This window comes from Gallus gallus, chromosome 3 (genome assembly GCF_016699485.2).
Source record: "Gallus gallus isolate bGalGal1 chromosome 3, bGalGal1.mat.broiler.GRCg7b, whole genome shotgun sequence".
In the NCBI taxonomy this organism is placed as follows: Eukaryota; Metazoa; Chordata; class Aves; order Galliformes; family Phasianidae; genus Gallus; species Gallus gallus.
Window position 1 is genome coordinate 33,910,549 of NC_052534.1, and position 27,509 is coordinate 33,938,057.

General features: G+C 36.7%; 1 protein-coding gene across 4 annotated transcripts in view; it reads left to right on the forward strand.

Annotated features, from left to right (window-relative positions):
* The window catches only part of SMYD3 (SET and MYND domain containing 3), a 364,192-nt gene that overhangs the window by 283,487 nt on the left and 53,196 nt on the right, over positions 1-27,509 (forward strand). For all 4 annotated transcript variants that reach the window (XM_015283995.4, XM_025149272.3, XM_040698515.2 and 1 more), the window contains 3 exons: positions 7,006-7,073; positions 8,374-8,476; positions 15,592-15,702. In XM_015283995.4, coding sequence (XP_015139481.4) covers positions 7,006-7,073; positions 8,374-8,476; positions 15,592-15,702 — 282 coding nt within the window. The remainder of the gene's footprint in view (positions 1-7,005; positions 7,074-8,373; positions 8,477-15,591; positions 15,703-27,509) is intronic.

Here is a 27,509-nt window from a genome sequence, read left to right on the forward strand (position 1 = left end):
TTTTATGTGATCACATTTCGGAAGAGAGCTTTGAATTTGTTTTTCTTCTCATTTTGAATTTTCTCCCTCTTAAAGAATTCTCAAGCTTTTGTGCCTTCAGAAATTTCCTGTTGAAGTAATTTTAAAGAAATTATATGAAAAGCTTTATCCCCAGGCTTTGTCTTCTTCCCACTTCTTTTTTTCCCAGTTGAAAATACATTGTTGGGAAATAGACGAAGACTGCAAGAGGAAATAGAGGCAAAAATCCACCAAGCTCAACAGATGAGAGACTTATTGTCAATGAACTTTAAGAGATAAATACAACTGAAGGCCTTGCTCATCAAACACCTTCAGAAGGAAAAACTGGAACTGTATGAGTATGGGAACTGTAAGAGTATGGTCAGCAAAGCCTGAAATATTTAGACTGGTTTCATCTTATCTAACTCAAGCTGCCTTAGCAGTTATGAGTATGGTATGATGAAGTCATTTGGATAATCTTTTGCCTATGTCGTTTTCATAGCAGCAACCATAGCTGAATCTCACCGTTATCTTTCATATTTAGTTCAAAATTTATTCTTTGTGATGAAGATAAACAGAAAGGCAAGAAAAATACAAAATCACTTAACCACTCCCAGCTGCTTATGAAGTTTGATAAAATCCAGTAAGCAAGTAGTTTACTTTGAATAAGTGGGCATGCAGTGGCTTGATGAAATGAAGATAATAACTATGCGCCATTTCATAGGAAAGGAGCTACTGGTAGGAAAATAAGGAAGAAGAGAAGGAAGTCATGCCTCTACTCCACTCCATTTAATAATGCCTACTGCTGCATGCATATTGTAATATGATCCAACAGTGGCTTCCCAGTTCTTTCTCTCCAGTTCTGTTCCAGAAATAGATACATTCTGGTTTTGTCTCAAGAAGTAGTAACAATAGCATTTGCAGAGGTGGGTAAAAGGTAGAATTTCAGCAGAAGGAACATGAGATTTGCTGATTTTGTCAGAGTAGAGATTTTTGTGAAAAGACGGGACAGAGAACATAGAATTTTTAATGGAAGTTCTACAGTCCTTCAAGATACTTAATTTTACCCCAAAAGTGCAATGTCCATATTTCAGGCTCAAGATCTTCATTTCTTGAGTTAGTAACTGCCTCTTATGCACAAAAAAAAGTGCCCATAACAAACATAACATTTTTCTTACTAATGAAAGCTTTGAAATTCATAGTAATCAAATATATTTAGCTACCTAGCTAAATGTTTTATTTGAAGAATTGGAGAAGTATGTGTCAGGCAAGAAGAGAGAAGGTAATTTGCCATGACCTATTTTCATTCCATTCCAATTGAAATTGCACCATTTAGCTGAGTTCTAAAAAGGGATGCCTGAAGCACTCTTGCATTAAATCATCTGTTAATGTCAGGACAAATTTATCTGGTCTACTGGCTTGTAGGTGTTGACACCCTTCTGCAAGGGAAATTGGTGTTCTGCACACTCATCAGAAACTGCTATGTGCTAGGACAACAAAAAGAAAAAGACCTGAAATTTTGACAATTGATGGGGAGAAAGACTTAAGTTGAAAAACTAAGAAAACAGGTGGAAAATGCCTTTGCTCAAAGTAGCTCTGCTGTAGTCGTCTCAGATTCAAGCAAAACCTTAATGATTTGGCACAAGGGGTAAAAATTTATTGTTCTTAAAGAAAAAATGAAATAATTGCAAATTTCACCCTGATGTAAAAGAGACCTAACTTCTCTGAATTTCATAGTGTTACAGCAAAATTTGGCTTCTAAGCATGTATCACAAACAGTTAAGTACTTGTCCCATTTCTTTAGTCTGAAAATGTAAATAAGATAAAGTATTCTGAAAGCCATTCTAATATCTCTCACCCTCTCCAGTACCATGGCTATTGGACACAGTTGAGGTTTCAGAGCAAGGGAGCTCACTGCCTGCCTGGGTGCTGTGGACTCTGGCTATGAGCAACTGAACGAAAAATATCAAAACAGGGGCTTAACTGGTCTGTCACTACTGTGGCATGCCATATATTTGCTGTTGAGCCATGTTCAGTGTTTAGTACTGTTTCTCTAGCACTCTGTGTGCCAAATGCAGTCATTAGGAGATCTGAGATCTGTCAACCATCTGTGCCTGGTATCTGTTCATCCTCAAATGGGAAAGATATCAGTACAGAGCTACAAGAGGGAATGGTGGTTCTAGGAGGTCTCTGGGGCTTGTCATTTGAGATAGTGTGCCCCTTGCACAGCATTTACTGTCCAGTCCTTTGACCTGACTAATGCTTGAATCTCTTGAGAATACTGTTTGCAATGTGACAACTGGTTACTACATCTTTTCTTAAATAATTTCCAATGGTCAGGAATATCCATGCAGCTTTCATGTGAATGAGAAACTTATTAATCTGTGAACTTGTTTATTATTATTATTATTATTTGTTTGGTTGGTTGGTTTTTTTTGTGGTTTTTTTTTTTTTTTTTTTTTTTTTGTATCTTTAATTTACATTACATTGGGTTCATAAATTAGCGAAAGAAATTGTGGCTTCCTTCCTGGTGGTGGGTTAGAATATGTCAGCTGTGACACACCATTTACAGAGGTGGAGTCATTCTGCAGCAAAGCTGAAAATGATATTGACCGAATTTATGCAAAGTATCCTTTATTAATTCTTCTTGTGCAGGTTACTTATGTATATTATAAAACTACCTCACTGTGTTCTAGTAATGTACAGGAACATGTAGAGACAGAATGATTGATTATTAGTCCTGGTATTTGTAATTTGATTTGTGCGGCAGGCATTAACTAATACTAATTTGTTTTCATTCTCTTTTCTCCCTTATTCCAATTTTCCATTTTCTTAGTGTCTGAAATTCCAAATATAGATGGTCCTGCTATTGGATCTGAGTCTGCTTTGTTTAACCCAAATACAAAGATGTAGTGTAAAGTGATATTAATGAAGACTGAACTGGGGCCGTAGTAACCCACAGTCACTTGGAGGGCTTCAGATTAGGATAGGCCTAATAATGAACACAAACATAGTGGAATATGTTCTCAAACTAAATCCTTCATGTTCCATCAAATGAAGACACCAGAATAAATCTTCATGTGTCTTTGCTGAACTATGGGTCTGGCACAGGGTTTGCTCAGACAGTAGCTCCAGATGTCCTGAGAACAGACACCTCCTATGAAGTAAACTACTGAGTTCTCATATGCCATCCAGAGAAGAAATAAGATGTAACAAGTTGAAGCAAGTTTTATTTGCTGCTGTTAAAGTGTGTTTGAGAGTAGTGGTCACTTGGACTACCCTGTGTCTTTACTAGTTTGGGAAAGATTGTCTTCTTCCTGGGTTACCTTACTGAGTAAATGACTCTCTAAAACACATACAGTCTCTTAAAAGAGCAAATCCTTTTATTTAAATCCATCAGCATATGTAATATTGTTTGTTGTTTGACATAGCGGTTCCTTTTAAATAAACTTGCAAGATTTATTGCCACAGTGCATACTCAAACACTGAGGACTGATACTTTAAATCGTCAGTGAACTGAATGGCCAGTCAGTCTATGACGTGAAGTCTTGAGAACTCTAGGAGAGTCCTAACAAAAATGTTGCCCTGTGGAGACTCGAAAGGTCTGTGAATCTCCTGTGAGAATTTTCCCTCGATTCTCATGCTGGGAAATGTGTTATTTCAGAAAATTTAGAAGTGACAGAGGAATTTAACTTTCCAGCTTTGATGTTCTGAAGTATGTGAATAATTTTCCTTATTTGTGGGTATGACAAACTCTGAATACTCTGTTCTGTGTCTGTATGTGGATATGCAGTTATAGCACTGTGGCACTGGACAGAAAAGAATGTTTAGAGGAATCAGAAAGGACAAGTTGAAGTGCAACATAAATTAAATAACCAAGATAAATGATGCTACAGGAGTTAAGATGACAAAAGCCATGTGTCTGTAGGGAAAAAACCATATCCTCAAGCAGCAGAATGCCCTGAATTGTTTATTCTTCCTTATTCTGGGTTCACAAAGAATCAGAACCTTGAAGATCATTGTACTGGGACTAAGATGGGTCTGTTAAGGCAGAAAGAAGGCTATACAAGGTGACTATGAAACCTGACAGAGATACACATGGCATTGCTTGCTTGATTTTATTTTTCTTGGGGTTGTTTTGGTTTGTTTGTTTTTTCCTTAGAAATAGAGTCAGTTAACTTTCAGGCACAGCAGGTTTTGATCCATAACTGATTTCTTCATCTTATCTTGGAACAGACAGTGTCCAGTGTGCTCATCTCAGCAATGTTGGATACTCCAGTTCATCTGTATGAGTGACACTGAACCCCAGGAATCTAGAAAATAGATTTTTCTTCAGGTTTTCTGTAACAGAAATTCCTTCTTCCTCTTGTTTCATGCAAGCCGTGGCCTACAACCTTAACTCCTCTGGTGGACTGGAACCCCAGCAGTCCCCTTGTCAGGATTCATCTTTAACTTTGGGACATTGGAAACCTCTGAAAAGTGTATGTGAACAGAAATGTAGGGGATATTCAGAAGATTTTTAGAAACTTTGTAACAAATCTAAAAGGAAACCAACGACCCCACCCTCAGTTGACAGACTATGATAGAGATTTCATTTTTGATATCTATTACCAGTTGCAAACTGTCAGTGGGAGACCATCAATATATCAGAATTTCTCATGCCATGGGTGATATTATTTCTCACTGCTATCTTGCGTCCTCTCTCTCCACTTGCAGACAGAAAGCAACCATAACAAAGGGCAGCATCTGTATTACATTTTGCATGGCCATCACTGGCTAATGTTTTTCCTTACCTGAATTTAACAGCAGGGAAAGATTGTCTGCTAGGGAGCTAATCTGGTCAGACTATGAGCAAAATCATGTAGCCTAAAATTCATAGGAGCAGTTAGACTTCTGCCCGTGTTTAGGTACCTACATACCTTTTTAGAAGTGACTCTGAATGCTTCTGATTTCCAGTTTCATATTGGAAACTGCAAATAATTGGAAATTTGATTGTATTCCACTACTTCATTAGGATATTGGGATGCAACTGCATACCATGAAAGCATCTAAAACAGAGAGGTTAGTAAGTGCCTCACAGAGAGCTGCTGTTGAAGGTCACTCTTGGTATCTGAATCTCAGAGCATCCATTCATTTCACATTTTTCTTCAAGTATGCCCTATAAAAAGCAAAAAGTAAAAATGTTGTGACTTCTGTGTGTAAAACTTTTCACGTAGTAGAATACGTACCTTTACTAGAAAATGATGGCATTGTCTCTATAACTCTGCAGTGATCAAAATTCCATATTGTTAAATATAAACAGTTTTATAGTAATAATAGGAGATTTGCAAGGAAGAGGGATTCATTTACTTCTAAGAAATGTCTGACCCCTGCTACTTCATAATCCATTAGAGAGAGCTAAGGTCCACATAAGCTGGCTTTCTTTCTCTTTTACCTGGAAGGCATTATTTTTTCAATAAATATCCAAATCAAGTCAATATTTTTAGAGCTAGTATAATTGCCCCTTGAAATGGTCTAATCTTTGCTCTGAAGTTGTCTGATACTTTGTATCCAATGCCAGTTGGACAGAAATAATTAAGATGTATGTATTTGGTAATTTAATGGGAATATTTGAATGGGTTACATAAATAATAGACTAATCATAGAATTGTCTAACCATTTAAAATAACATAAACCCTCCTGCATATACTTTTATTTGAATTAATGTTGCTGTCAGAATTTATGAGGAATTTTGAAAGAGGATTTCATTCTCACCTGATGGTTAATGCTCTCATAAATAATAATTTGTCAGTTCTCTAAGACAATATGTACTATTAAGTTGTTCAGTGCACCTTTTTGAAATAGAGGTGTGCATTTAATGTTCTGTGCAATTACTCTATGGATAAAACTGTAACTTTCAGATCTCATTTTTAGAACTGCCAAATCATACTCTAACTTATTTTTTTGTTCTAAAGAGAATAAATGGCATTACTAATCTAATGTTATATAGAACAGACCTGGGACTTCTCTTGTATATGCAAGTATCATGCAGTCTTTTTCTGCATAAACTGTTATATGAGTATGTCATTGATAACTGACCAACAAATAGTCAAAAATATAAATAAACAACATTAAGAAAAAATCATCTGTTTTGCCCCCCAGAAACCAATCTGATACATTAAAGGTCCATTAGGAGTCGTGTTCTGGTTCTTGCCTTAGGCTCATGAAAGCGATAGTGGCTAAACATTTACAAATTGCTGATCTGTCTTAAGTTGAACACCATGACTACTGTTTGATATTTTGGGGATTGACTCTATCTCCTTGCACAGAACTTTTGTTCTTTTCTACTCTTTCATAAAGCTACTTCAATTTTGTATGAATGAGAGGGAAGAATGCAATATCTAGTGGAATATTTGAGGTGAAAGTTTATATTTATCTTTAATTATAGTTTGAAAATTATTTTATATGATCTTGTATATGCAAACCAAAATATCCATAGAGCAAAAAATGGGCAATTGTACCATCTTTGTATGTATTTATGCCTGTATCACATTGCCAACAGTCAAGGCTGCTCTCTACTTTAAGACTGACCCAGCTATATTTGTTGGGCTCCAGTAGCGCTCATTAAAATGTCTGTGACAGCCTGGCATCAGTAGAATATCGGCATGGAAGCAGCCACTTCTTTTCATCTGCTGTCACTATCATCTGCTTTGTAGCCTCTGGACTGAGCTTCTCAGTCTCTGTGTAGGGTATTTTTTTCCCTCTGGATAGGAAAGCAGGGCTTCTGCATGTTCTTAACCCCACATTTTTGCAGAATACTATTATTTCTGCTTTTAATTGACTGCAGTTTTACAGGAGAGTGTGTCCCAGATGTGATTACTCCTAAATGAAAGAGCACCAGTGTTGGACTCAAATGTTTCCCATCCAATTACCAGTTGCCCCTTCATTTTCTTTTGAAAGTTTTTTCACTTGAGTATGGGGTTTCCAAATGAGTCTGGTAATCCTGGATTTTTTCCCTTGTTTTTACAGGTGACCTGTAACTGTTTCACCATCAGTAATGGAGAGATGCAGGATGTTGGTGTTGGCCTATATCCCAGGTACCATGGACACTGTTTCATTCACAGGCAAAATCACTGTTAGGGTTTTTTTTTTTTCCCTCTTTTCCTAGGTAGCTGTAAGTACCATCAAAGTAGCAGGTAACGTGTTCAAACAAGAAACTGGGTAATGCAAATAAATTAGAAGAGAATAAAAAGCAGTCATCAAATTGAAAGCATTCTTAGAAGTTCTGATTACAGAGTTAAAGCAGTTTAAATAGGATGTGTCTTTATACTTTATTTGTATGGAGATTGTAGTCATTTTTAAGTAAGAATAAATGCAAATATTAGAAACGTGTGACTAAGGCTTCCTAAAAAATTGAAAGGAAATATGTTCTGTGTTGCTTTGAAGGATAAATATTTTGCAACTAGGAGCCTTCTAAATTGGCAATTAAAAGAAAAAGATTGAATGTGTTTATTAGTAAATTACCGTAACTAAGAAAGTAAGGTAAAAAGGTAAACCCCTTGAAAGATGGATATTTGAATTCTTGATTGTATTAGTTAAAAAAGATGTACCAGGTAAGGGTTTGCCTTCATAGAATTTTGTTACTCTAACTATCGATGTTGAACATTAATTATTTAACATTTTCTCTTACTATATTAATTTCCTTGTGTGAATGTAGGGTTGAATTGTGTTGTCAGAATCTAAAGGGGCCTGTTGCTGTTGTTTCTTTTCCTACTAATGTCATACATGCAAGATTTGACTAAGGGCATGATCTTGAGGCCTGCTTTGTGATAAGGGAAAGACTGCTATGAGGACAGGGAAATTAATGTTATGAAAAGCATAGGACAGTCATCTAATTTCAGAGTGGAATGGAAACAAATCTTTTCACATACTTTGGGAAAAATGGAACAGTATTTTGGATCATCATTATTAGTTAAAAGTTTTCTTTCTATTGAAAAAAGCCTCTGACTGGCAAGGAAATAGTTGTGTTCTTTGATGGTGCCCTGCAAAAGGATGCAAAAGATTTTTTCCCAGTTCAATTCAGAGCAGCCTTAATTTTGCTGTTTCAAATCACTCTGAGCTGGGAAAATTGTGAATTTAAGTATGTAGATCCCAAATCCTAGGCAAATGCCCTTCCATTCAGATTTTAAGGAAGGCAGATTCAGGCATGGCTTGTATTTGAAGGTAGACAAATTTTCTCCCCTAACCACGAGCAGCTCTCATCTACCAAGGATTTTATTGATAACTTAATTGCTTGATATTTAAGATGTAATATTGTTAGCTACTTCTAAATTATGTCCACAGTAATGACAGTGTACTAAAGTTTTTTTCTTTCTCTCCCTCTACCACCCCTCACAGCATGTCTTTGCTGAATCACAGCTGTGACCCAAACTGTGTGATCATTTTTGAAGGATACCAGCTTTTACTTCGCTCCATCCGAGAGATCCAGATTGGCGAAGAGGTAATTAACTTGTCCTCCCTTCCATCACAGACACCTGCAACAATGACATCTCCCTAAATAAATTCCAGACTGCAGGGCCACCAGCTTAATATTTTGATGATATATTGATGCCAATTTTTAGCACGTAGCTATCAGGGAGAAAATGATTAATAGAATCATCTCTTCACACTGCCTGGGCCCCATAATCATTACTTCCCATAAATCACTAGCAGTCTTGATAAATTCTTGTTCCTCCTTTCCTCCTCTAGGCACTTCATTTTGTTTGTGTTTGAATGTCTTTACCCTGATGGAAACACTTAGAATATTTCTGAGTGGAATGCAGTGTTCACCAAATTGTTGCAACAATAAGCATTTGTTAGGCTGCAGCTATGCTATAGTAGTAAACCTTTAATTGTCAATGGAAGTAGCAATGCTAGGTTTGTTTTCTTGTCATTTCAGTATGAAAGACTTCAAAATATCACTGACAAGAGATTTCAGATTCTGAATTATTCACAGCTTTGTTTTTAAGACAGCATTTGTATTTATTTTGAAAACAATACATATGTGGCTAGGTAAGCGTTTAGATGTAAATGTCTGTCAGAGAAATGCCGTGCAGAATTTGCTTAGTAAAGTCTGCAAAGAGAAATATAGAAGTAACTTGGTATGTAACAATGACCTATACAGTTCTAGCTCTTGGTTATTTCATAATCATGACCTCATGTAAACACAGTTCACATCAGTGCTTCAATGTCTAGGGAGACCAAGGGCTTACATATAATAATCTGGGAGCAATATATCTTCCTCCCTATCAATTGTTGTTCAAGCCGATTTATATGTACTTATACACACTATTCATTTATCTTGACTTCTTCACAAAGATTCACAAAGATGGGTTATGTATTTTAAAATAAAAGCCGACTGTAGTGTCTTCCCAGGGTGTAAGTGTGTTAATCATTAGAGCTCTAAATTCTTATTTTTATGTACATGAGTATATTTTTCCAGCCATGATGCTGTGACCCAAATGTTAGACTTCGTGTTATGGATCCCTAACTCACAGAAATCTCCAGATTAAAATCAGTGGTGAAGTAGATATGGTGCAAATTATAAGTCATCTGTAATGTAATGATAAAGGTAAATGATAAAGTAGAGCAGCTTGAACTAATTTCTTATAAGTGGCTTGGACAGTTGCATGAATATGGGCTTCGAAATGATTACACCTTATGGATATCATGTTTTCTAAGAAACTTGGCCTCAGAAAGTCAGAATTTTCTGGAAAGCTCAAGTTCTGTTTTCTTTGATACTTCAATGGCTCCTAGTTTTGATTCTTAAAGGAAAACTTGTCTTAAGGAACCTATAACATGGTGTATATAATAATATAATATTAAACAATGTAATCACACATCTTGCAACCAGTTTCATATCCATTGAACAGTCCACCCATCAAATCTCAAATCCATACCTTTCCAATTTGGAGAGAAGGATCTTATGGAGGACTGTGTCAAAGGCCTTATTGAAGTCCAGATAGATGGTATCAGTGGCTCTTCCCTTGTCCAGTGACCCAGTTACATCATCAAAGAAGGCCACTAAGTTGGTCAGGCAGGTCCTGCCCTTAGTGAAGGCATGCTTGTTATCCCATATCACTTCCCTGCCTTCCATGTGCCTTAGCATAGCTTCCAGGAGGATCTGCTCCATGATCTTCCCTAGCACAGAGGTGAGGCTGCCAGGTTGGTAGTTACCTGGATCATCCTTACTACTATTCTTCAAAATGGGCCCAACATTGCCTTTTTTCCAGTCACCAGAGACTTCACCTATCTGCCATGACTTTTCAAATATCGTTGAGAGTGTCTTGGCAATTACATCAGCCAATTCCATCAGAACTCCGGGATGCATCTTGTTGGGACCCATAGACTATATTGCCTATGGTATTATACTATATAATATTAAAAGCTCTGAGATGGTATGATCAACACTGTGTCAAGTCAACAAGAAATCTTAAATAATTATGAGCAGTAGAAAACTTGCCTGATGCTGTTCAAGCATAAAGATTTAGGATGAGATCCCATAATAATAAGTAGAAAGTGAATAATCACTAAGATTCATTAGAAATAAGAAGCTTAGTAGCAAGTCAGCATGAGATTAGAAGAGCACTGGGGCATTACTATTCATAGAGGGCAAACTTGATAGGGCTTCTGGGCACTTGCCAGGGAAGTATCAAACACTGGAATGTGATGTATTCACTATGGCAATGAGAAGTCAAAAATATTTTTGTGTGTTTTAGTGCTTTCTGTAAAAGAACACTACAACAATTTACCTATATTTATCAGTTGTTGATCACCTGATCACAGGGAAATCAGAGACAGAGAGACTTGAGGCAACTGGTTGTTGTGGTCATCTCACAATTACAAAGAAGGCACAGGAGACATTATTTTAATTGTACACCAGTAGGATACATGCTATTATACTGAATGTATCTGCTGCGGTGTGATGCAGACTTATTCTGGAATCACATTTATGCTTCAGTCATACTTTAGAGGGTTCATGCTGTACACAATAATTATACTGGTCACCACTGATAAAATGTATACAAGACCATAGGAACCTAAAAAAAAATAATAATTTCCAGACGGAAATTGTTCCATTTCTGTTTTAGTCCTGTGTCTGGACAGATGTTGGCCTTGCGTACTTTTCACAGGAGGATGAACCCTTTTAAAACCCATTTAATGGGTTTTAATTTAATTTTTGTGTGGGCTTTCACATTTATTGAGGGCCAAAAAATAGGCAGTAGGAAATTAGGACTCATAAGGCAGAAGAAAATTTTGACCTGAATCCTTACAGAATAAAGGTGCTAGATCTGATGGTGTTGCATGTTTGGAAAACCAATCCTGTCTAAAATCACCTGCAGAAATTCTAGCCTCTTTGGTCCCCTTTTGTGGCAAAGGCAGTGTTACCAGTCCTGAATCACTAAGAAATCACGAGTCGTAACTGCTAGTTTTTGTAGGAATTTAAATATGTGATTCATGTATAATCACCTGGTTTTCAGAGCTAAAGCTTTAAGAAAGCAAAATGTGTTGCAGGGATCATCATAAATACTGAGAGCTGGCCAGATGGAGAATTGTCTGTTCCTTACGTTTTGCTTTGCAAGACAAAAGTTCAGATTTATCATTGGGTATGTTGTTTGGATTTTGTACTGTGGTTTTATTAAATTGCATACTTTTTGAAGGCAGAAAGTTACTGTTTTTAACAAAAACACTGTGTGTTCCCATTGGCTTCTGCCAGTACTTTTTAACATTTTTTGTTAATTATTGTGGTCACTTGATAAATTACAGACAAACGTAAATTCATTTTGCCTACTCTCCAATCAGAAGTTGCATAACCACGGTTAGTTTGGTGTGTAGCTCAAATCAACTAGTCATACTTGAGAGACAGGATGTATGAGATGATGTTGAGTTCTGCTCCAAAATGTATGCATGGCTTCATGTCTACTTCAGAGTTCAGTTAGAGCAAATTTGTGTATTTTCTGCTGAAAGCCACATAACATACAGTCCTCTTAATTTTTAAATGCGTACTAAATAAAATTTGTAATTTCCTATGACCAGCAGTAAATATCTTCTTGATGGATTTTCAACAAAGATGTATAAGATTTTTCTGGAGTTCAAAGTCACATTGATCATAAATGCCAAAACAGAAAAATCACAGCCTGCTCATGACCTGCGTAGCTCTGTCTCAGTAACAGATGTTTCTAAACAACCCTAAGACTCTGAGACTCGTTGCAAAACCAAGATGACTTACTTCTTTTCCCCTGCCATTTGTATTAATTATAATTGAGTTTAAATTCTTAAAGAATCCTCTGTCTAAAAATTCTGTAGCGTATACAAAACAAAACCTACAACAACAAGTAAAAAAGCCCCATAAATTAAGTTCACTGTAGCATGGCAGTACTGGAAAAACTTGTCCACATCATGTGGCAGATGAGGAACATGGGAAACATACCCATGGTTAAAGAATTTCTCTGTCGGAGCAAGAAGTATGGCTTAGACAGTGTTGCATTTCCAAGGAGAAGATCTTGAGAGTCAATAAGTCTGAAGGCTGTTAAGCAATTCCCTGCTTTCATAAATGATATTTAATGTATATTGTTCGGTCCGGGAAAAAGATTTACTACATTCTTCATAATCATTGCAATAAAGAGGCAAGCTTTGGTCAGCTGAAATAATGTTTTAATTAATGCCGCACATCCCGCATGCAAATACCACTAAGGCAGCCTTTGATAAATGGGCGTATATCATACAAATGTACAAGTTAAATAAGGCTTGCATCTAATAAAGAGATCCAAAATTTAAGCAAGTGTAGGAATGAGACCTGAATATGTTTAAACAGTTAAATGATTAGTATAGACTTAGTCACATTAGGTTGGTCATGTTTCTACATATCCTAACTGCATTTTCCCACTCTTTTCATGTATGGCAGGAGTGGGAATTTGGCTTCTAATGGAAAGAGAAACCTTAAATCTTTAAAATGTTAAAAGAAGATATCAATGTGATGAAGCCTTCTGTCCTCCTCTTTCTGCATAGTCAGATGTTCTAATCCAGAGCAGTTTGTTAAGTGATGTTCATATCCACTTCTCTCCAGTAGCCTTTGAGAAAAGAAATTACTGGTTTCAAACTTGTTCCTGCTTCCCAACTTTCTGCAACACACGTGGCAAAAAAAAAAAAAAAAAAAAAAAAAAAGAGAGAGAGAGAGATCCAGAAATGAACAGGGAGAAATGTTGAAGCCTTGAAGCCTTGAGGTTGAAGATAGAGCATGTCTGATGCTAGGTGTGGATTTGCTATGCAGCATTAGAACTGAACTCCACCTAATGATGACATCAGCAATAATGAAAGTGTTTAAACCACTCCCTGAAGCAAAAAATACACTAATCTCACATGATTTTTTTTCCCCAGAAGATTTTTGATCTTACACTGTGGCTGAACTTGATTAAATGCTTTTTTTTTTTTTTTTTTTTTTCCCTGTACACCACCTAAAGCCAAATCCATAGGGCATGGATCAGAGTGGATAAGGAGAATGAGCCATTGTGGAGAATGATTTTGAGGGAAACCAATTGTGAATTGCAAGAAAGCATGAAGATCAGGGGCTTGTGCTGGGAGAGGACGTTGGGCTTGGAATGGCTTGGAAGGACGAGGTTAGGCCTACAGCTTGACTGGAAACTGCTTTGTAGGAAAGAGGAGACAGATCTTTCTTACCATACCAGAGAGGATACAGAGAAGGACCCTCAAGAGGAAGAAATGAAGACATCTAAAGTTGCTTGAGAAACCAGAGTAGGGGAAAAAGGACTGCAAATTTGGGAGAGTAACAGTTAGTGATTGAATGTGTGGAAAATGTGTAAAATACATGCTGGGAAAGGAGAAGGGCACATCTGAGACTGACTGGATGACTTAAGGCAGTCATCTGTACCAATAAGAGCTATGTAAGAAGCTAGAACAGAGGACTGGAAACCAAGATTAGATTGCTAGGCGTGAAGAATAAGACTGGAAAACAATACTCGTGTCCAGGGGCAGAGAAGAGAGAATGAAAAGAGGGAGAGATTGGAGAGAATGGAGCAGAAGAGATCAAACTTGGCAGAAAAGAGTGGAAAAGAAATAGGCAAAGTGATTTCCACCCATTCCCCACAGAAAGCTCGGGAGGAAGCCCACTGCTTCTGTGTAAAGGGTTAGTACAGATTGTTCTGCTTTCCACCTGCAGCAGTGAAACAACTCTACTCTCAGCTGAGAAATGAACAAGCTGTGGCAGAACGTTATTTAGAAAGCAAAATCTAACAAAATTCTTAAACTTTCTGACTTTTGATGATGTGTGGAACGTAATTTGTCTCTTTAATAAGCTATATTATCAACCTTCAATTAGGTTACCACATATTTTTTACACAGGCTTTCTGCTTATGGTCGTTTTAAGTGCTTGACTTTACTATCTCAGTAATCTTGTATTAATACAGACCTCCTTCAACAAGTAATTGGAGTGCACTGTAATAATAAACAAAAAGGAAATGCAGGCATTATTTTAGTTGCTTGTTAATTGCTTGTTTAATTAGAGTACTCACTAATTTGCAAAATGCAGGTTCTAACAATGGATTTCATAGTCATTAGTAGAAATTGGTCAGGTTTTCCTGTGAGTACTTTGAGTGGACTCTCATGGTTTAACTGAGAACCATGTGAAAATTCTCCCAATTAGCTGAAGTGGGTAGGCTCAGGATGAAATAATATGACCTGATTCTTTAGCTCTGACCTCTCTGGAGAGATTCAAAGCATGTTGGGTTAGGTGTACAGTGTAATCAGTCTGTAGCATTTATTTCTGAGTGCTGGTCTGAGATGGGCTGTTATTTCTTTATATTCTTTCCCTTATCATTAGTTTGTGCCCGCACAGCACTTTAAACATTTGAAGAACTCTACAGATGGTTAGCCTTGAAAAATTCCTTCTGGCAGATGTCAAAGCGAACAAACAAGTGTTCTCTGTAATTCACTGGAATTTGTTATGGAGCACAAGGAGCTTAAAATAGCACAAATTTAAGTATTTTTCATTGTAATACATTTTCTTGTCAATGGTTTCAATAATTTGACTGCAATACTTTTATGGTATTTTCGTCACGAGAGAAGTATCACATAAGGACTGGAGACAGGGATAATGTAAGAGAAGCTTACTGCAGGCTGATGTATAGCTCAAAGCATATATTTGCAAGACAGTAACTGTTTCCACTAAATTCTTTTGTGATAATCAGAAGTTGTTTCACACAGATAATACATGCACACTTCAGCTTTAGAGCCGGACAAAAACTGAGATTTCATGCACAGAGCTGAAATTCCATTCTTTTTTCTTTCTTTTATGTTTAGATGAAAATCTGGAATAATGATTTTATTTATTTATTTATTTATTTATTTTCCAGGATTAAAAATTTCAAATGTTACTAGTCTAGAAATGTGAAAAAGTGTTCCTCCATTGAATTTATGTTTGTAAAAGTTGTAATTTTTTTTCTATGGTATCTGTTAAGATTTCATGCTATTCGGGAAAAATGTATCAAAAAATGTTACCTTAGCTACACATGAGATTTCTGTAAAACATACCAACTCTGTTTCTGTATCTGCTGCACACAGCTCACCATCAGCTATATTGAATCACTGATGCCCACCAGTGAACGACAGAAGCAGCTGAAGCGCCAGTATTGCTTTGAATGTGACTGTTGCCTCTGCCAGGATCAAGAAAAGGTAGGTTGGGCAAAGAAATCTCTTGCCAATGAAGCAGAATTTTCCAGGGGCATTCAGCACCTTCCCTTCCTTTATGTGGTTCTTATGTTTTGCTACTAATTGAATCACCACTATACAAAAGGATGTAACTCCTGACCTCAATTCTGTTTATGTTGCCGCAAAAGGCAGCCATGAAGGAAAGGAAGGCAGGGAATACTGACCACATGATAGGAAGAATTTTTTGCTAAAACGGGCACTGTCCACAAAGCTAGGAACCACTTTCAGTTCTAAGGTGTAGTTCAAATTATTTTGAGCTTCAAGGAACTCTGAAAATGAGTTAATATGACTTTAAGCAGAAAGGAAAGTATGATCTTTTTTCTATACAAAAAGTAATAGAGCAGAAACTGGGTGCCTGATGCATGAGGAAGGCTGTGTTTATCATCGTAATAATGTTAAATAAATTCTGACAAGCACCTACATCAATAAATACTCAAGAATTACTACAGACATTTAGCAATTGTCAGAGCTAAGTGATACCCAGGGTGGTGAATCTCCTTGGACAGCTACTCATAGCTTTTATGCTCTCTTTTGGAAGTTCTTGGAGCAGGAGCTGTTGTAGATAATTTTTTTTTCAACAGGACCTAGGGTTCAAGCTGGCTTTGATTAATCCTTTTTGGGGTTGCTTCATATTTAGACAGCCCAAGCAGAATAATTCTGGCTCTAAGCCTGAGGTGAGATCAAATGGAATGTGTAAAATGAGGCTGTAAAATTTATTCATAGCAATTTGTCCACTTTATCTCTCTAGTTATAGATACGCTTGTTCTAATTTTCAGAAATTAATATTTTTGGTGTGTCACATGCCACAGTTCAGTGTGTTCACAGTAGATCAAAGGTGAAAGATATTAGTGAAATTGTGATTCTAAGGAGCATGGTTTGATCCATGAAGTAGTTGCTGTATGGCTAAAAGATTAAAAATTAGTCTAACAACAACAGCATTTAAAAAATGTTTGGGGCAGGACAGTTGTGTAATTTTATTCAAGCCAGAGGATGCTCATTAAATGCGTAATGTATCATTTGAATCATAGCTAACCAGTTCAGAAAAGAGACAACAGAAAAGTTTCAGGTCTATGACATAATACTAAATGACTTCCTTCCATGTGCAAAAGTTGCTGTCATTTTGTGCCTGACAAACATTGCTGCAGTGCTATTTGGAGGCAATGAATGGAAGCAAAGACCTCTATCTTTATTTAAAGATGCTCATTCAAGCACCCACCATGAAATCTCAGATTAGCTTTGGGGAATGGCATTGTAACGCAGATGCAGCGATGATTAAGAAACGTAAACATGCTGAAGAGTTTTTATGGATCACCTAACAGCCTGTGGAAAGGGAGACAAGTGGCATAAAGACCTTCAGCATGTCAGATGTTTTAAGAAACAAGGCCCCCAGTTTGGAGTGCACTTACAGTCACTTATACTCAATATACCACATCTACAAATACTGTATTAATGTTATATATATGCACATTTAATAACCTTGTTATAATGTTGTATATATGTTGTATATAAAGTATATAATTGTATATATATTTGTATATAATGTTGTATATATGTTGTAATAACCTTTGGTGATGGGTGGATGGTTGGACTGGATGATCCTGTGGGTCTTTTTCAACCTTGGTGATTCTATGATTCTTGTAAATAGGTTAAAATTGTTTGTTTGTTTTCTCTTTGAATCTTTTTAAACTATGGTTTGAATTCATCTTTAATAGATATATTTTTTATCTTTTGGGAAAATTCTCTGTGAGGGAAAGGTCCTTCTCATTACATTCTGAAATTCTTTCAGCTTTCCTCCTTGTTACCATGTAAAGACATCTCTGAAGAGCTAGGAATCTTATCTCAGCATTGTTGATGTCTAACAAGAAGTCTTCTTTGTCCTTCATTTCAATATAGGATAATTAGATATAACCTCCAGCAATCTTCGTAGTACTGCGTTTCTTTTCTCTGCAACAGAAATGTTACTGTTGTAACCTTTTTCTTGACTAAATTGGAAACAAGTATATTTCTACGACAGATCTCAGCCTCTGATGATAAGCTGGGAGACATACAGCAATGTAGGTAAAATGAAAGGGAGAATTTTTTGGAAATTCTGGTTTTTGACATTAGAGAATAGCTGGATTGACATGCCTAGAACTAATTGAATGGCAAAGTTTTTCAGTAGTATCACTTCTGAAATGCCCCTGATACTGGCAAAAATTTGCAAGACACCTTGGAAAATTTTGTTAAGGGCAAACTCTTCATAAGAGTTTATAAGTCAACAAAATAGGCAATGACTGTAGCTCTGTGTGATCGAGGGTGGAAGCTTTAACACTGTTATTCAGTAAGTAATGATCAGCTAACAGTACATTTCTGTATTACAACGTTGTGTTGTTAACACAATGGGCTTAGTCAAACAGCAATCCAGTTCATAATTCATAAATCTTTGTTATAAGTAACAGTGCAAGTTCTAGTTTGCTTAGAAATGCCTTATATCTTCAAGTTCTTGGTTGGCTTTCTAGTTTTCTTTTCTTTTCTTTTTTTTTTCTCCCTTCTTCCCTTCTCCAGTTGTACTTAGCTCATCAAAACTCCCTACATTTCTGACTTTAACACTTACAGAGTTTGTATTTTCTTGCTGCTCTCAAGTTCTAGTCTTGCAGAACTTGCCAGCTGCTGAGCGTCTACTAGAGACCAGTGAAAGTTGACAAATCACTCTTGAGATGCACAGATTTATTTAAAGTCAAATCCTTCTCATTGTACCTTTTTTTTTCTACATCTGTTATAATCATTTAAAAGTGATCCTGAGAATCTTGGGAGAAATATACATTAAAGAACATATAAAGGTTATATGTAGTTGTACATGCTTACACATCTGCTTATTTATGCATATTTTTCAAGATACTTTGCAAGTATCTTTGCAGCATCTCTTTTGGTATATTTTCTAAAGAGTTCTCCATATTCAAAGAAGAGACAAGCAACTCATTCATGCTCTCTTGCAATAAGCATATACTGAAATGGCTTTGAGGTTAAGGAAAGCCTTCAAGCAAAAACCCACTCTTTAAACAGGTAAAGTTAGGTGAGATATATTACATTACTTCACAAAAACATGAGTCTTATGATTGATTACACGTCTCGCTAGCTCTACATGGCAGGGATGCAGTTTCAGCTACATAGGTTACGCTTCAAACATTTGTCTCTGGTTGCTACTTTAGATACATTTATAATACAGCCAGTGTGGCTTCTTCTTCACTGTTATTTGAGCTAAAATTGATTAAACTAGGATGGTAGTTACATAGTATTACGTTACTGCAGTTTAACTATGTATACTAAGAAGAGTAGCATGCCAAAGTGCTCTCTATTGCTATTCTAGTTTATGTGATTCTGCCAGGGTTTTTTCTAACATTTTAGATTTCTGGTAAGCAACGATTTAAGATGCAACTTATCTGTGGAGAATATTCTTTTTCTCATTTACATATAATGTGGATACATGTAATATTTTATGCAATAGCTCTATGAAATAGCACAATTTCTGCTACCAGAAATCTGACACCATCAGTGACTTTAACATTCATAGTCACTTTGACTTCATGATCAGATATGGAGGCTTTGTACAGTGTAGCTATCGTTTCTATTTGCTTCCCAATTACAGTTCTTTTGCAGAATTACTTGTATCTCAGACTGTTACATGTCAAAGTCTGCATTTTCAAGTATGCTTGTACAGCACCCCAATCACAGGGACCCTACTCAACTGCTGCTGAGACATACTGGCTCACTCAGTATAAGCAGACGTGGTGCTAGAACAAGTGGAGAGCTCCGTGTCTGCGCAGATGGCCTGGCACTGCATATTGTATGAGCTAGCATTCCTCTTTGGTCACTGCTTTTCAGAGGGACTCATGGTGAGTCTCTGCTTGCTAAGCATTTTTCTGTTTGGCTGTCCCACCACCAGGATGGCCATAGGCAAATCCAGGTTCATAGTTGTCATCAAGGATGAAAAAACATGGAAGGTGAACAGTGGTGACTAGTTTTAGCTGTGGATCTCAAATAATTTTTGATGCCTGGGCCCCAGTGTCGGCTCCACTTTAATTCTAGAACATCATACCATAATGCTAGCCATTTTGTTTCAGCAACTGGTCAAGTGGCCTGGCTACTGATTTAATGTAGGAAGAGGAATGTGTTAACACACCAGTGTAAACTGGTTAAGATTGAGGTGATCCTTTTGACAGTACAGTTACTGCCCCATTAAATGGTACTAACTACAAATCTATCCAATGTTTTTAATTGATTGTGATTTGAGATGAAAAACAATTCAGTAGCTAAGAGGGAGAAAGAAGGACATCTTTTTGAGTCACTCACAGAATGTTTGCTGGCTCTTGGTATTTCAAGTTTTTACTGCTGTAATGTCGTCATTGTATCTCTGACACATTTATACATTATTATTATTTACTCCAGGCATTTTTAGATCAATCTCCACTGTAATTCTTAAGTGTTTTACTTCCTAAAAGCTGAACTTCTGGCACTTAAAAGCCCCTTATATTAATTATAATTAAGGATGGGATTACACTGATGACAACCATTTTAAAAGGAGAATGTTTTTTTTTTTTTTTCCAGAGTTGTGAGCCAGATTATTGTTCACCTTTTCAGCCAAGGATTTACAGGAGATTTGTGCTTATAGAATCACTTCACTACGAGTTGTCTTTCTCCTTGGGAGCCAGGATTTAATATTTTAGTCTAGCTTGGTTTTTGGAAAGCTTTTATTTATTACAAGGTCAGAAGCAATGAATTTGAATCATTTTTACGTTAGGCCAGTGTTTGATACTTGCCAAAGCTAATAATAACATAATGCCAGTAAGTACTTTATTCCTTTAATCAGTTTATTGCTCTGCTTAGTATTCAGTCATATTGCACTCTGAGTTTTGGTACAGAACATCACGAGTCTACTTTCCAACTTGAAGATTCTCAGAATTAGGTCATCTGAACAGTAGCCAAACCATCTGCTTCCATATGAAAATGTCACCTGCAATTTTTTAGCTGGTATTACCCTTCCATGCACTCACCAGCTCCTATACAAAAGCACTGAACAAGTTCCTGAAGCTACTAGATTATTGACGTTGTTTTTTTTGTTTGTTTTTTTTTAATATCATTAAATGTATACGGTCCTTTAACTCACTCAATCGAATTTGTTGTAGAACGTATGTCCATGGTTGACTTATCTCCGAGGTTTCTGAGAGTAATTTGAATATGGCTTTTACCTTTATGTTTCATGTCAACAATCATGTTAAAGAACATGTGCTTAAATCACAGGGGAATTGTTACATGGGAAGGAGGAGGCTGAAAGGAGACCGTATTGCTCTCTTCAAATATCTGAAAGATGATTGCAGCAAGAATGGGGCTGGTCTCTTCTCACTGGTGACAGGTGACAGGATGAGGGGAAATAGCTTCAAGTTGTGTCAGGGGAGGTTTAGGTTGGATATCACGAAAAACTCTTGTACAGAAGGGGTTGTTAAGCACTGGCATAGGCTCCCCAGGGAGGTGTTTGAGTCACCATCCCTGGATGTGTTTAAAAACCGTTTCGATGTGGTGCTTAGGGATGTGATTTAGCAGAGGGTTGTTAGAGTTAGGGTACTGTGGTTAGGTTGAGGTTGGACTTGATGATCTTTAAGGTCTTTTCCAACCTGAATGATTCTATGATTCTGTGAAAAACAGTAGTATTGACTGTTGTGAATTAGCATGTGAAGGCTTCATTTGAGATTTCTACTCCCCTCCCTTTGGGAATTTATATTTAAGACACAGGAAATATAAGATAATGTGATAAGGATTGCTGTTTTAATTGGCTGGATTGCAAGTTTCTGAAGTTTGCTTCTCATGTTCTGCAACATTCATTTATTTTCAGGTATTTACATTTTCACTTTTCCAAGTATAATATGAAAGGTGAGGTCTCCAGGTTGATTCAAAAAATAAGGTCTGGGAAGCAAGATTACTGAAAACAAGTCTGCTTGTTCAGATAACTGAACATAAAATCCCTTGATCAAAACAGTAAAGTGGGAGCATCTGTATCTCTAATGATTATTCTAAGACACTTACTATTTAAAGCTATGTTGATTAAAATAAAAAACAAAAAACAAAAAAACAACAGATCATTACTTTGTTCCAACAAAAAGCTGGTTTAATAGACCTGCTAGCAAAAGATAGGGGTTTGTGATACCTTATTTTATAAATATTCTGTTCATTCTTCATCTATTTATTTGTTTACCACTAGAACTGCCTTTAAAGCAAACTACATCTGGAAGTCAAATCAGTTCTATCATATTTCACTCACCACCCTTTCAGCTGAACATTAGTATCGCCAGTGGCTGTAATTAGCTGCCCACTAAGACTCAATGTTAATTCTTTCCATAGGTGGTTGGCTGATTAACTGTTCCTTCCTTCTGGCAAGACATTTGGTAATGAAGTAAACGCTGGATCAGATCCTGAAATCCATCAGTCTAACAGTCTTCTGTTCCCTTTCAGGGATCTTACTTTCTTGGGATGTGCTTCGTAACAGCCAAGGACAAATGATTTGGTTTTTTTCTAGTGCCAAAAATGCCTCTAAAAACCAAGGCAACTGTTTCTGGACTCTCTTGTTTGTTAACAAAGGCATCTTCTCTTCAGCTTCTTAACATTTCATACACGACTTCTGAGGCTTCTTCCATCTTTCAACATTTTAATTTTTTCCCCATCAAAAGGCAGTTCCACAAACAATGTCAGACAGTGACAAATGGTCTGTGATAATTTTTCCATGACAACTTACCTCTCCTGGTTGCTTCAGGACTGCCTCACTGTGCTCTGGTCATGACTTTGCAGCAGTCAGCTGGAGCTTGCTTAGGTTATCAAAGGTCATGGAAAAGATAGTGCTGTTCATATAAACAGACTGGAGTTCAGAGCTGTCTGCAGACTCCTTTCTTTTGTGGGGCACCCTCAATAGAGAAAGCAGAATCAATTTGAGCCAACGGTTTTGTACTTGGAGCCAACATAAGAGTTAGAGACTTGAAGTGCCAAGGAGCCCAGCTTTCTGCTCATCTGAGGGGAGCAGAACCTCATTCTTTTCAGACACAGCCATTTAAGTGGAAATATAAATCTTCTGGCAAATGTCTTAAGTAGAAATATTCTACCAAGGGAAGGGAATCTGCTCCCATTGTTGCTACACACTGCAGCATCCACATTTAAGTGCCCAACTAGTGTTTTCTTTTCCAAATGTCCAGCTTATTTGGAGCTGTCATTAGAACTAGTTATTATTAGGCTTTCTTATTTTCCAATGGTATCATTCATGTAGCATTCACTCTTTCATCTCTGCTTGGAAGATGAACAGAAATAAGAAAAGTCTCATTCTGGATAAGCGTTTCAAAATAAGTGTAAAGAAGATAGAATATGCTGAGAGAAACATCAGAAATTTATAACATAAAACTAGATCAGACAAAAGCCACCAATATGATCAGAGGGCTGGAGCACCTCCTCTGTGAGGACAGAGCTTGAGCTCTTCAGCCTGGAGAAGAGAAGGCTCTGGGAGGACCTTACAGCATCCTTTGAGTACCTGAAGGGGGCCTACAGGAAGGCTGGGGAGGGACTTTTTATAAAGACAGGAGAAGGAGAAATGGCTTTAAACTGGAAAAGGGTAGATTTAGACTACATATTAGGAAGAAATTCTTTACTGTGTGGGTGGTGAGACACTGGATCAAGTTGCCCAGTGAGGTTGTGGATGCCTCCTCCCTGGAAGCATTCAAGGCCAGGCAGGGTGGGTCTTTGAGCAACCTGGTCTAGGGGGAGGTGTCCCGCCCTGTATTAGGGGATCTGGAACTAGATGATGTTAAAGGTTTCTCCCAATCCAAAACATTCTATGATTCTATGAAATCAGGCAAATCATATCCCAAACACCTTTACCTGGATTAAAACATCGAATTATTACATCTAAAGTTTCTGCGTATGATACATGACATGGGACATTAACTTTGCTCAAGGAAGTTAAGTATACTGCTAATGTATTGTCACTGGACAATGCATTACAGCCCAGAAATACAGTGAAGAGATGTTGTTGTGCCCTGAAGGGAGCAGCCTGAAAACTTTTTATCTCATTGGGATTCGTAAAATCCCACTGTAAGACAAACCTTGAGTTCTCTTTCAATGAGGATGCTATAATACCTTGTGTATGTCAACCTGTAAAGGTGCTTTCTAGTATCAGTAGGACCTAGGGGATGCTTTTTCTTGATCTGTTTATCAATCCCTTTCATCTCAGCTCTGTAGAACTGTTCAAGATGTTTTCTGTGGAGTGTTTTGTTGCTTTTTACAAAACTGAAATGGCCCTCCAACTTTTTCTTTCCTTGTATTTGTTAAAAATCGGCACATCTCTTCTTTCAATTTGATATTATTACTATTTATTTGTTCATGTTTCTGTGGACCCTCTAGCAGAGGGCAGGAAACCCAAGACATTTTGTCCTTGCAAGATGTAGGAGTCAAGAGCGTCTGAACATTTAATCTCTCAGTGTTCCCATAAAGAGGATACAATTTCCAATTTCCTGTGACAAATAGAAGTTGGGGGTAGGTAGAGATGGTTTTGGAGATTTTTTTTTCGAGTTTCTGGACATAACAAAAAGGAATCTGAGTCAGTCATTTGCTAGAACACTTAGCAAATCAATTGTCTCCATGAATCATTTTCGTTTTAGTTAATTTTAAATGACAGTGAAAAGCATTGGTCACATTTAGCAGAAAAACATTAATACTGATTTTCATAAATGCCATGAAATAGATGTTATAATTGAAATACAGTAGTTTTTAGTTCAAAAATACAGTCATTTTTAACAATTGGTATGCAGTGGGTTTTAATTTCCTAAGCACGTCATGTAGCTACTGGGATATGAATTTAAAAAAGAAAGGAAAAGAAAGTGAGTGAAAATACCTCTTTTTCATCGGTTATATGGATGTATTCTAAATCCTTTTCTGTGAAGGAATGAATTACTAAACATATAGCCACGCAGGAAACACTACTTTTAAGCACCAAGCCAAGACATCAACAGTAAATGTAACAAACATTCTGAATCACACCAACGCAGAGAAAAAACAAGGTAGAAACAGGTTCTTCATCAACAATTTTCTAAGTTAACTTGTAATAGCATGCAGTTTTATTGGCTGATTTTTTTTTTCTTTTTGCAATAGGTATGTAGCAAACATTACAATGAAACTGAAATGTAGTTCAAAAGTTATTTTTGGATCATGAGGTTTGGGTCAGTCATTGGCTAACGATACTTAGCAGTAATTAAAACAATGCTAAAGTGTTGTTGTTTATATCACATATCTTGCCTGTAGATAGACAAAGGCAAAATCAGTCCTTTCAGTGCCTAAATCAATTCCAGTCCTTAATTAATATCCTCTAAGGTCTATTAAAGCAAGAATGAGCTCATGTGAATAGCAAGGAAGTCTATAACTTTTGAGACTGTAAAGATACGGACAGGCTGCTTTGGAGTAAAAAATTGCTGTGGTAAGCAATGTGCCGGATCAATTTCTTGATTCTTGAATTCAATTTAATTAATATCACAATAATGTGGTAATTGAAGCTGTAATTATAAATGTGTGCATTTGTGAGTTCAGTTTAGACATGAATCGGAACTTTGTGTGTGTGTGTGTGTGTGTGTGTGTGTGTATGTGTGTGTGTAAAGCAGCAAGCTTGAAAAGGCTGAATTCACTCCGGCCGTGTGAGTTACAGTAGAGAAATGTGTAAATTGTTGACCCGCTGCAAGATCTCTTGTTATTTTCCACAAGATTGCTCAGTAAATTGTATTACTCAAGCTGTTGATTACATAGCAAACAGTGATTTGAACTGAGGAGTGTGGTAGAATAGTGCATCACAACTGCACAAGATTACCACAAACATTAAGTAAAAAGTGCTGCTGCATCATATTGCTTTAGAAATGATAAGAAAATGTTTTAAGGCTGACAAGTGTTGGTCATAGACCAAAGTTTCTGCTGTTTCTTTGACAATGTCTGGACAACTTGATGTTTACTCTCAAAATATCTCTGTATATTAGGGTTAAATCGTCTCAGGCACAAAGAGTCTTTCTGAGCTTTGAAAGCTTTTGATGTGATTCCAGCTATCGCCTAAATAACAGGGTAATTTGAACATAGACACTTGTTATAGGGAAGAAATATGCTGTGAAGCTGTGTTACTTAGGACATTGCATTTCATTAATGAAGGTAGGGTTACATGTTCAGAATGCAAAGTAAGCTTTTTCTCCCCAACCCAAACCCTCACCTGCAAAAGCAATACTAAAAAATGAGGCAATGAAATACCAGGCATTTCTGAGGGACAAAATTCATCCATCCATTTGAACAGGAAAAATGTTTTAAGAGAACAGTACATCTGATCTCTGAGCTCCGAGTGAAATAGTGGAGAGTACTTATCAGGCGGCAGAGATATACATTACTAATACTGTGGACTGTTTTAGACAACTGAAAGTCCAATATTGAAGTATCACCAAATAATATTTTTCCAGCAGGTTGCTTACATATGAGTCAAGACATCTAATGTTCTGTATGTATTTTAGAAACTAGGCTACCTCTCCTTGCTTTGGATCACTGGGGCTGATCACCACTGATGGCTAAGACATATGAACTTGTAATAATTGCAGTCAGCTGCTGCCAGGAGCCAATTACACAATAGATTTTCAAACAGTAAATAAAGACCCTGAAAATAATTCAAAGGTGTTATAATAGTTTCCATGACATTATGTCATATTAGATGATGTCCTGTTCACACTTTGGGATATGGACATTTTCCTATTTTCATGACAATTATTAAAAAAAGTCAGTATTATTGAATAAGTATAATGGACGACTAGAAAGGTGCTGACAATAGGTTGTGTCAAGCAATCATTTACTTCACAGAGCATTTTTAGCTGCTTCTGTTAAAGACCTGGGAGAGCTTCTCTAGGCTTAACTGAGATGGTCAATAACAATTCTCCAGAGTAGAAGTTCTTTAAATGACTAAAATGCTGTATGACATCTTTCAAGGGTATTCATATACTCCTCCTTTGATGCTATGAAACTGATACTCAGCTACAAAGCAATCAAATTTGTTGGCAAAAATTCTACAGGAGGAAACTCCAGGTGCTATCCACTCATAGGAGCTGTAATTGTACAAAATGAATTCAACCATTTTATTCAGGATTTTCAAAAAAGTGGTAGACTAGTCAGTGTGGATTTGTGCATTGACATTGAATAGAAAAGCAGCATGATAGTGATCGAGGCAGTCAATTTTGTCAGCCCTCCAGGAATTTTCCCTTTCATTTTTGAAATTTGTCTAATATTTTTAAGGTATAGGGTAAATGGATAACCGTATATGATCTTAATCACCTTGCATGTGTTTTTCTAAACCCTAAATTCCGTGTATTTCATATCCATTCATTCGGAAAACAGTGTGCTCCAGTGAATACTGTCACTTTACATGGCAGTTTACATTAAAAAACCTAATTACTAAAGCTACCATTTTATCAAGTGATATATCATGCGTTAAGATATTAAATTGTTTTCCTATGAATGTTCAAAATAAATATCTAACTTCATGTCAGTATATATGTCTTCAGGTAGAATCAATAATTCAGTGGGCATAAATTCTTCAAATCGCTGAAGCATAAATGCAACTTTGATGCAGGAATAACTAATCTCAGCAAAATGTTTAGTCATCTGCACAAATACTAACTTTAATGGAGTTTAAGCATTCACTGGAACTTAAGTGTACTCATGATTGTGGATTATGTGTGTGAATAACTACA